This window comes from Octopus bimaculoides, chromosome 5 (genome assembly GCF_046866305.1).
Source record: "Octopus bimaculoides isolate indiv1 chromosome 5, ASM4686630v1, whole genome shotgun sequence".
NCBI lineage: Eukaryota > Metazoa > Mollusca > Cephalopoda > Octopoda > Octopodidae > Octopus > Octopus bimaculoides.
The window spans coordinates 127,350,221-127,362,250 of record NC_142932.1 but is presented as its reverse complement, the minus strand read 5'-3'; the positions used below and the strand labels follow the sequence as shown (position 1 = coordinate 127,362,250).

At 35.8% G+C, this 12,030-nt stretch overlaps 1 protein-coding gene across 2 annotated transcripts in view; it reads right to left on the bottom strand.

The window, feature by feature from the left end:
* The window catches only part of LOC106867829 (serine/threonine-protein kinase greatwall), a 729,021-nt gene that overhangs the window by 374,760 nt on the left and 342,231 nt on the right, over positions 1–12,030 (bottom strand). For both annotated transcript variants that reach the window (XR_016242045.1, XM_089353060.1), the window contains exons 9-10: positions 7,564–8,319; positions 1,147–1,662 (exon numbers count right to left, since the gene is read on the bottom strand). Coding sequence is in view for 1 of the 2 variants with exons in the window: in XM_089353060.1 (XP_089209186.1) it covers positions 1,147–1,662; positions 7,564–8,319 (1,272 nt within the window). In the remaining variant the exon portion in view is untranslated. The remainder of the gene's footprint in view (positions 1–1,146; positions 1,663–7,563; positions 8,320–12,030) is intronic.

The window sequence follows — 12,030 nt, the reverse complement described above, 5'->3', positions numbered from 1 at the left end:
TTGGAAAGTCTCTATCATAACCTATGGCATTTTGGTACTTCAAGAGAGGAGAATGTTAATTAATAGCAAATTTACTGAGAACTAGTCCAATCAAAACAAGCCACTGCCATTACATTAATCAAATAGAATAACTTTTAAAAAATGTTAAAAAATAGCTTTACTTTTTCATTTCTAATAAATGAGAAATATAGATGAATGTATATTATGCATGAAAAAACAAAATAATCTCTTCTATATTTTCTAGGTGTTTACTACCACTACCGCAAGACATGTGAAGGTAAAATTCCAAAAACAAATAAAGAACAGTCTGAAATATTGAATGAAAGATTTTAAATGACTAGTTTTATGCTTGAATGAATTCCTTGAGAATCTCTCTGCTATGTATAGTTTAGCTTATATAAGTTTTCAGAGAATGGAAAAATTTGAGATTACTTCATCTTATGAAGTCTTGTTTAAAACATGAAAGCGAACTTCTAAAATACAATGACACTTGAAATGTTTGTAACTAAATTTAGCCATAGTTACTGACTTCGATGTACATCTTGCTGACAGCGTAGGTTGATAAGCAGGTTTACTGTTGTGGGGATAAGGGGGTTTACCAGGTTCATTATCTTTTATCTTTTACTTGTTTCAGTCATTAGACTGCGGCCATGCTGGGGCACTGCCTTGAAAGGTTTTAGCTAAACGAATCAATCCCAGTGCTTATTTTTATTTTTAAAGCCTGATACTTATTTTATTAGTGTCTTTTGCCAAACCGCTAAGTTATGGGTATATAAACGCATCAACACCAGCTGTCAAGAAGTGGTGGGGACAAATACACCACAAAGACACATGCACGCCCACATATGACAGGTTTCTTTCAGTTTCTATCTACCAAATCCACTCACAAGGCTTTGGTTGGCCCAAGACTATAGTAAAAGGCACTCTACCAAGGTGACACAAAATAGGACTGAACCCAGAACCTTGTGGTTTGGAAGTAAATTTCACACCACACAGCCATGTCTGCAGCTAATATAAACAAAAACAAAGAAAGAAACATATACAAATCTAACAGCTACTTGTAAAAGGAATAACTTATTTATTTTCCCAAAAAGCTAATGAGTAACAGTGAGGTTAAAAATAAGATTATGAAAATAATTAGCATACCTGAACATGGTTCTTTGATGTAAGAGGAGTGACAAGAGCTTCTAGCTTGTGCCAATTCCGTGTAGATGAAGTACATGAATCACCAGTATTTGAATTAGAAAAAAATGTTTTTGACTCACAAGTCTTAAAAGAATTTGATGTGTTTGAATCATCTAAATTTCTAGATGTATCTGTCAAGATAGAATTTTGACTTGTGGCACCAAGGGAGGCCCAACTATGGTGGTGAAATATTAATGGAGATTCATTAAACTGCAATCTCTTCTGAAGCCCCAGTTCAACATCGCTGTGTGTTTCTCTTGTCTTGTTTACACTGATGTGCGATTCCTCACCAACATCAGATTCTAAGGACTTTACACATTTAGGTCTTTTCACTCTTGAAGACTCGCTGAATGGAGAAAAACAGTCCATCTGTTGAGTGAGGTTGGTCTTGCCTTGTATAGAACCTTCATTATTCTGGATGTGTTCAAAAGCCTTTCTCAATCTGCTCCGAAATGTGTTACTTTTTTTAGATTGTCTCTAAAGTTTTGAAAAGAAAAAGATAATAATAATAATAATAATAATAATAATAATAAGAAGAAGAAGAAGAAGAAGAAGAAGAAGAAGAAGAAGAAGAAGAAGAAGAAGAAGAAGAAGAAGAAGAAGAAGAAGAAGAAGAGAGAAAGAAGAAGAGAGAAAGAAGAAGAAGAGAGAAAGAAGAAGAGAGAAAGAAGAAGAAGAAGAAGAGAGAAAGAAGAAGAAGAAGAAGAAGAAGAAGAAGAAGAAGAAGAAGAAGAAGAAGAAGAAGAGAAAGAAGAAGAAGAAAAAGAAGAAGAAGAAAAAGAAGAAGAAGAAAAAGAAGAAGAAGAAAAAGAAGAAGAAGAAAAAGAAGAAGAAGAAGAACACAGAGAGAATGAAATATAGTCAAAGCAACAAAAACAGAATAGTAACATTTTTAATGTGATAAATTCAAGATGAATATAAGAAGTTGTGCATAAATTTGAGTCTAAAATTGAGATGAACTTAGTGCAACTGCTGTATTATTGCACTAAAATAATTTAGCTGAAGGTTTCCAAGTTATTTTATTTGAAACTTGCTGAACTAAAGAACATGTTTATATAACACTTTCATTATATGATTTATCCTATCAAGGACACATTTTGCATGTAGGAAGAATGTTATGACAAGCTTCATCATCCAATTTATGCTTGCACATTAACAACACCCTTGTGAAGTCAAGCTTACTTTATGTTTCTACGTTTCTTGAAACCATCTAACTTGTTATTCTTTGTAGAACTGTGGCCATGCCGGAGTACCACCTTAATTTATTTTCTCCCCTAAATGGCTTGCTGGCCCAATATCATCATTGCAAGTTTATTCAATGTTCTTTGAATTTCTCAGTAGAGGTCCCGTTTATATTTCTGACTTCTATAGGTAGGCAGTTGAACGAGGACTTCTCATTATCAGACTGGTACAAGAGAGTGTTTATGCTCACAAAAAATAATTATAAATCTAGCTTTCACCTTTGGAAAATTATCCCTAAATTTTACATTATATAATTTAGTAATTTTTACAGAATTGGCTAAGATCATAAACTGTGAACCACTATTGCTGCTGACTCATTCAGTCATGCTCGAACCTACCAAACTCAGCATTGTATATAGTTGGCTGAATGTATTTGTAAAAATAAATCTGCAACAATGTGATTGTAAAGATAATATTGGAACCAATGTTGACATTGATAACACTACTCAAGTGTGGTTCCAGCTCAGAAGTTTGAAACAGTGAAAGAGTAAAAGAAAACGTTCCATGTAAAGTAGGAACATCAATAATTGAGCTGCTTATGAACAAGTCCAAACAGAGTAACAAACATTGTCAGGTAGGTTATTTACATTTGATGTAAATAATGTGTGGCCCCCATGCTGGTGGCAGGTAAAAAGTACCATTCGAGTGTGATCGTTACCAGCGTCGCCTTACTGGCACTTGTGCCGGTGGCACGTGGAAAACACCATTTGAGCATGGCCATTGCCAGTACCGCCTGACTGGCCCTCATCCTGTTGGCACGTAAAAGCACCCAATACACTCTCAGAGTGGTTGGCGTTAGGAAGGGCATCCAGCTGTAGAAACTCTGCCAGATCAGATTGGAGCCTGGTGCAGCCATCTGGCTCACTAATCCCAAGTCAAACTATCCAACCCATGCTAGCATGGAAAGCGGACGTTAAATGATGATGATGATGATGAGCTTCCGCTATCTTGGTGACCAAGTTAGTAGTGGGGGAGGGTGAGCTGAAAGTGTAGCTGCTAGAATAAGAATAGCCTGGGCAAAGTTCAGAGAGCTCTTACCTCTGCTGGTGACAAGGGGCCTCTCACTTAGAGTAAAAGGTAGACTGTATGACGCAAGTGTACGAACAGCCATGCTTCATGGCAGTGAAACATGGGCTGTAACTGTTGAGGACATGTGTAGGCTTACAAGGAATGAAGCCAGTATGCTCCGATGGATGTGTAATGTCAGTGTGCATACTAGACAGAGTGTAAGTACCTTGAGAGAAAAGTTGAACCTAAGAAGCATCAGCTGTGGTGTGCAAGAGAGACGTTTGCACTGATATGGGCATGTGGCAAGAATGGATGAGGATAGCTGTGTGAAAAAGTGCCACACCATAGCAGTTGAGGGAGCCTGTGGAAGAGGTAGGCCCAGGAAGACCTGGGCTGAGGTGAAAGGGCACGACCTTTGACCATTGGGCCTCACCGAGGCAATGACTTATGACCGAGACCTTTGGAAATATGCTGTGCGTGAGAAGACCCGGCAAGCCAAGTGAGACCTAAATTCAAGGCCTCTGCCGGGATGCGTACCTTCCTACATTGTACACTAAACTCTGCTTGCGAAGACCTGTTGAGGCAAGTGAAATTGAACTAAATTCGATGGCTGGCACTTATGCCAACCGTTGTCTCCTTAATTGGACACGAAACTAAGCGAAAGCAAAATCGTGATGGCACCTGTATCCTGGCACTTGTGCCGGTGGCACGTGTAAAAACATTCAAGTGAGATCGTTGCCAGTGCCGCTGGACTGGCTCCTGTGCAGGTGGCACATAAAAGACACCATTTTGAGCGTGGCCGTTGCCAGTACCGCCTGACTGGCCTTCGTGCCGGTGGCACGTAAAAGCACCCATTACACTCTCGGAGTGGTTTGCGTTAGGAAGGGCATCCAGCTGTAGAAACTCTGCCAAATCAGATTGGAGCCTGGTGTAGCCACCTGATTCACCAGTCCTCGGTCAAATCATCCAACCCATGCCAGCATGGAAAACGGACATTAAACGATGATGATGATGATGATGATTCAGGTCACTGCCTGGAATTGAAATAAGGGTAGACAAACATTGCAAAGCTGTGACACAAGGAGATATTGCTAAATTGGGTATAGCTGATCATGTATGGAAAAAATGGAGACCGCCTCCTCCTGTGGCATGAAGTTAAAATAATAGACAGAGAACATCAGTGGAAAATACGAAAACTAAAAGAAGCAGCACATATGCTAGGACACAACAACCTCCTAAGCAGACTGAGTGCAGATATGAATAGCATATGAGAACCGGTATTAAGGAAGCATAGGAAAATATTAGATTTATAAGCCCTAAAATTCACTCCATAATTGCACACGGGTATATGGCGTAGTGGTTAAGAACGCAGGCTACTAACCCCAAGATTCCGAGTTCGATTCCAGGCAGTGACCTTAAGAATAATAATAATAATAATAAATAATAACAACATCAGATAGATATAATGGAATACCAATCAATCATAATATATTTTGTTCCAATTAAAACAAAATTTCTTCAAGATATTAAAACAAATCAGCAAGTTAGAAAATCTCTATAAGAGATCTGAGCAGTAACTATACTGAGAAGTAGTGTTTATTGCCACTTCAGCATGGCTGTTCCATTGGAACCGATGTTACTGGTATTTTTAACCCCAGGAAGACACATCCTTCAATTAGTTATTTGATGCAATCTGCACCTGATGTAATTGCAAGCAAGAGAGTGAACTCCTACCTTCTTCTAGCCATGAGACCACCAGACCATATGGTTTTGACCTCATTGTGGTCATCTAAACTAGCCATTTGCTTGTTGCATGATCAGTAACTGTGTGCCACTTACTTTTCTATATATTGCATGCTGAAATGAACTGCTGCTATCACTAGCAGGCAAGTATCCACCACTGAGGATGACCACAAAGAGGTCAAAACTGTAGGATTTGGTGCTCTCATGACTAGATGGTAGGGATTCACTCCCGCTGCCTGCAATATATATCAGGTGCAGATAGCATCAAATAACCAGCTGGAAGAGGCATCCTCTTCGGGTTAGAAGTACCAGTAACGTTGGTTCCTACAGAACAAATGATTTTTCTACCTTTTGTTTTTAAACCCTAAAGGTTTTGTTCTTGTTTTCACACACACACACACACACACACTCACTCACTCATTCTTTAACAGTTCGTAATAAACACTCCGATAATGATATCCTAGGACATCAACAGGGTTGACATTTATAACATTTCAGTTACAACGGCAGCAACATGTATAAAAACAGGGCAAGTTGGATTGAAAAAAATATTCTGGAAATTTAATTCAAAATGGAATGGAAATGTTGTTTTTTTAAATAGTAAATATATAATCAAGTAAATTAATAAAATGAGAATATAACTATTTCTTCAAGAAGTATACACCTAACTTTTAAGGAGCAATCACTTATGTACACAGTTGAGAAAAACGAATAATTGCAAACCTAATTGCTTCTAGTTTCTTCCAAAATGTGAATTTCATTCATTACAGAATTTAGACACCTCAATATGTATTCTAAGCCATTAGCACAATACTTTCAGATATGTTTTCTACATTACATGTGTGTTTGCCTCTGTGTGTATGTGTGTGTGTGTGTGTGAGAGAGAGAGAGAGTGAGAGAGAGAGAGGGAGAGAGAGTGTGCATGCTCACACACACACTCTCGATAATATTAATGTGTATTTGTGTGAACAGGCAGGCATTTTATATTTTTCACTGAACAATTCAGTAAATCACAGCAATGTTAAAAATTTAAATTGTTTCAAACTGAAACCAAGAAATACAACAGTTCTTCAATGAATGAAACCATTTAAGCACAGAGTTTAATTTAAGTGGCACTGAAATGGATTCTGTGTACTTAAATATGAACTAAAAGCTTTCTATGGTGCTGAGTTCACCAAAGAATGAAAGGACATCATCAACAAATCAGAATCTTATCAAAACCAACAAGTAAAATTTACACTAGAGTCTATCAATAGATACCTGATATAGATTAGAAATAAGGAACATCATTATTATAATCAGCAAATCATTTTGTCCGTTTGTAAGATAATTTGCCTTTGTTCTGTAAGAGGTTCACTCCAATAGAGTGACTCTAAATTTTACACTAATGAAATAACTGGTAACAGTGAGATGGAAACTTTGGTAGATTAAGATAAAACATTACTAACATAAAAGTGTTTTTCTGTTAATACTGCTGCTGTATTTAAAAAAAAACTGACAACTTTCTGTTCCTATCAAACATAACCTGGTCAATTCTTCAAAAGTGTATATTTGCCCATAAATAAGGCTGTTTGTTTTCTCAAAATAAAATATCTAACAGTACTATTACAATGCTGCTATTTGACATTCAGTAGAAAATACTAATCTCAACACTATAATGTATCATCTTCTTTTAAGAGCACAACATAACGACCACTGAATTATTTCAGTCCACTACTTTCCAGTCACCTCAATCTTATTGTGCTTCTTATTGTTACATAAAATAACTGACTGCTTCTCTTCTTTAAGGTAACAGTAAATACAGGGTGTTCAAAAAATCTTTCTGCAGTAAATATTTTATTGCAAAATAACATATCTATAACATGGTGTAAAGCAACATAAGAATATATTAGACTTTACACGGCTTTAAAAAACTTTATAAGGTGTTGAAATAGTCATCCTTTATTTTCAATACATAAGTTGACTCTTCTACACATGATTTGAAATACATCATGGGGGGGGAAAAATTCACTGCGGAAAGACTTTTTGAACACCCTGTAGCATACATTTCTTGTACTGCTCCTTTTTTTCTTCACTTTTATGTGTTTCCAGGTAATGTTGATAGCGTGAATTCAATCATTTACTTGACATCTCTACTGCTAATTGTTCACAAAATACTCTCAAAAGGGCCGTCTCAATACTATGATTTGCACTACAATACTAAAGTATGAATAAGCTGCATGATTCCCTAGTTTCATATTAATCCTTAACTACAAACATTATCAACTTTGGCTGTGTAAAAGGATCCAGATATCACTTCTCTCCTTACAAGAAACTTCAGTTTATCTAAAATATAATTAAAATAGAATAATTAATAATATAAATATATAAATATATAAAAATTACCATTTTTGAGTTGATCTTCTTAAGATTGTTTCTTGATGAATCACTAGCAGAAGTAGATCTAGCACTGACAGGTGTGCTGTTTAAGTGGGAAAAGCGTACTTTATTCTGCAAGGTCTTCAAAGGCACACTATCAATTTCCAATCCATTCTCAGGTGCTCTGCAATGATCCGAAATTAGTTCTGGTGAAGTATCACGATGGAAAGATTTCCTTTTCCTTGACAGTGGTATACTCTGTAGGATGTTTCCTTGTGAACATTCAGTGTTGTGCAGCACAGAATTAACTGGCAGTGAAGAGGGATTACAACATTTTCTGTCAGGCAGTGAAACATTAGTTTCACTCTGGGAAGAGACAAAGGAATCTGACAGAGCTTTATTTGAGTTGTGGTCCTGTTTTAATTCAGAAGCAGGATTAAAATCAGAAGACTTTGTGTTGTTTACTTGTACAGGTGAAGCAGTTTCATCAAAACTGCTGCAGGTACTCAGAAACACACTGTCACTGAACTCTTCCTGTCTACTGTCAGAAAAAATATTCCCAGACTGACTGCTGTTCGGTGGAGAAGCTTGTTTTGCAGGACAGTTGTGGGGGCTTATAATGTCTTTGAGTCGACACACAGGTAGTACCTCATGGAACTTTTGAGCAGCAGCAGTGATGGAGCAATCTTTGTGAAAACCACAATCGTTAACTGGTGAACTGATGATGCTCACTTCATCATTTCCTTCTTGCATGGAGGACTTCATTTTAGACTTCTGTGCAGACTGTAAAGAAAGACAAAGGAAAACGTCAGACAAACTGAAAAAGCTTTTGTGTTTTTGAAACAATAAATACCTTTGTTTTATCTTTTGTATTGCTTTATCAATATTAATTTGGAAAGAAAGTTCTATAAACTTAGTATTCAGTTACATAAAATATTGTTTGCCCTCTTAAACACTTCACACACCAAAACTGCCAGTGAAGATGACAGCAATGGAGCAATAACTATGACTGCTCCTGGTTGTGGGTAAGATAGGGGAATAGGCTTAATCCATCACCCACTTTAATACCATTATCTGGGTTTTGAAGGGGTTCTAACCAAAACCATTTTGATGCAAGCAGTCAGAACAGGTTTTCAGTTTGAAGATAATTCAGAAAACAATAGTCGTCCTTCCTCTTCACATTCCTCTCTTGAAGGTTCTAGAAGATGTCCCAAGTACTGACCATCCAATCAACGAAGACATTAAAAAAATTAAAAAGTAACTCCATCCATTCATGACCACATTTCTAACAATCAATTTGAAGATAATACACAAATTGGAAGGTTTTAATAAAGTAACTTTTTCACTGTTTAACCCTTTAGCATTCAGATTACTTTGAATGATGTTGTTGATGATGATGACAATGATGATGACAATGATGATGATGATTGCTCTGTCAAATGTAATACTCATATATTCACATTGTTCTGAATAAATCATGCATTATCTCATAGCTTTGAGATTTGGATGATGAGAATGTTATTTTTAGATGACATTGTAGGATAGGTGTGAGAGGCTGGATATGGCCAGTTTAAATGGTAAAGGATTAAGCTTGTGTTTGGAACATAACAAAAACTTCTTAGAAAGAAATTATAATGAAATATTTAATTTAGATATGACAGGCTTTGCATCCTAGAACTAGGATTGTTCTCAGGAAGGTTGGTAAACAAGAGGATTAAACAGGCAATAAAAAAGTATGATGGTCAAGATTAGACCTAATGACAGGAGAAGGATAAAAGCACTTTAACCATTTAATCACTATAACTTACAATTTCATTTAAAATACACGTGTAAACGATTTGCTACAAATTTAAACCAGTGGATATTCCAGCTTTTTTCACAAAAGGTAGAGGAAATGACTTGATTATCAGACTAGGTGCCAGCATATTGGTAAAGGTAAGGAATTTACTGAACACATGTTCTGATTTTCTGAGGTGATTTAGAAGACGATTTTTTATTGGGGTGGGGTGGGGATTGGCATATTATGTACTTGCAATTGTTTCCACAACCAAAGCTATCTTAGGATAAAAATGAATAAATAGGAATATATTTAATTGATAATAAACATGGTTTTAGTTATCTATGAGAAGGAGCAGTTATTGGCATACAGGGGTAGAAAGTCACACACACACAAACATATATACACATTCTCTCTCTCTCTCTCTCTCTCGTACCCCCACCCCCAACTGCATAAGGATATATTTTAATGAGTGGTTACTGGTTAAAGATCTTTGCTTTGATTTGTTTTGCTTTATCTTCTAAAAATAGAGGGGAAATATGAATCACATCCCATTAATGATTGCTTTCACCTTGTCCCTCCCATGAGATATTAAATACCTGACCTCTGGTAACATATGATCAATGTTTATTGGCAATATTAGACATGAAACACATGCAACACACATTTTCTAACGGTTAATATATGTGACATGAGCGGGCTACTTGCTTTTACAAAATAACCTTACAGCTATGTAATAACTGAATAATCAACTTCTGTATCCTGCAAAATATCAGTAAACATTGTGGATATTTTACAAACCAGCTAATATTAGACAACGACCCAGCTAATATGTGATGACTGCAAACATATATCTACAGAGAAATTATAAATTCACTTCATAAGCAAAACGAAATTTAACCCTGTAGCGTTTAAATTGGCTGTATCTGGCCCAAATATTCTACCTGTTTTATGTTCAAACTGGCCAGATCTAGCCTTTCACACCAACCCTACAATATCATTCTAAAAATAAACAATTGCATCATCAAAACCTTAAAATCATAGGATAAAGTAAGATTAATTGAAAATGATGCAATTAAGTATAACGTTTGACACAGTAATCTGAATGCTAAAGGGTTAACAATGGCCTTATTTAAATCAATATAGCTTGTGACAAGCTACTCAGGTCATTGTAAATAGTATGTGCAATGTGAGGCTGCAGTTTCAATATTAAGAACATATGACATACAAGTAAAAGATGAATGGTAGAAATAAACTGAAAGGTGTGAATGTCCATAAGATGAACACAGCATTGTATATGCTTGCTGATGATGCACACACAAACACACACATTCCTATTAAAAGCATACTATGTGTGTATAAAATGCAAAACGTTTGGCATTAAGTATGCAAAGTTAGCAGCAAATAAATCTGCAAGATCTGTGTGCTTTTATACATTTAAGCTTGTAGACAATCCTGTGTGTGCAAATGCTTGAAATAGCCAAGTTTCTCAGAGTGGTTGGCGTTAGGAAGGGCATCCAGCTGTAGAAACTTTGCCAGATCAGATTGGAGCCTGGTGCAGCCTTCTGGCTCACCAGTCCTCAATCAAACCGTCCAGCCTGTGCCAGCATGGAAAGCAGACGTTAAACGACGATGATGAATGTTAACATATTTGATGCAATGAAGAGCAAAAAAAACAAGCACAAATAAGTATGTGGTAAGGAAAAGACAACACTAACTTCCTCACTCTTTAACATACCAGCTAAATTGTAGTTGGTGCCATTCAGCACTCACCATTTCTGGAACTGTGTAATATGGTCAAATTAATAAAGACATATACATGTGCTGAGATAATAATAAATTTGTGATCCAAAAATGAACTCGTTACTTGTCACAAGATTTCACAAGATAATATTAAGAGGTTGGATTTCTTAAAATTTTCTAATGATATGATTCTGTTACAACAAACATTATGGTTTTAATAATAGCAAGAAACAAAATCATTTCTTTTATCTTTAACATAAAGCAAAACAGATCACATTCAATTAAAGATAGCACAAATATATTTGATGTAGTAAGATGAGAAATTCCTTAAAATTACAGCCATAATGAGCAAAGTAGTTTTGTCTTGTAGGCTTTATTTTTCTTTTCTCGGTTATTTCACATGCTTTCAATGAATGTGACATTGAAATCACATGAAAATGGCTCCTTTCCCCCAGAAAAGGAAACATTTGGCTGCTATTTCTTGCACACCCTGCTACCATGTAACAAGTATTTCGGGACTTTTATCGCAAATAGCTGTTACGTGGTAGCAGTGTGCGCTAGAAATACCAGCGAAACCTGTGAAAGTGAGATATGTTGAATGCACTAAAAAAAATCCTATGGAAAAAATTATTTCACACTAAGGTTATGAACAGGTCTTTGACGAAACATTTACCGTTGTTTTAGTCATTTTCACTTAGAAATATTTTTTTAAATATGCCAAAATAAATTTTTGTAAAGGTATTCACTTGAAAATAATCTAAAAAAAACATTAAAATATTGTTTGTTTAAAGAAAGCTAAAATATAAATACTTACTGTACAAACAACTTACATTTTTGAAATCACACTCAAAAACATTTCCAAATGATTAAAATATTGTGTTTAACAAAAGTGAAAATAGAAACATTGATTATAAAAAAAACAAATTGTATCTTTACGTTGTCACGCCACTGTGTCTAATAGAAAGGTAAGAGTT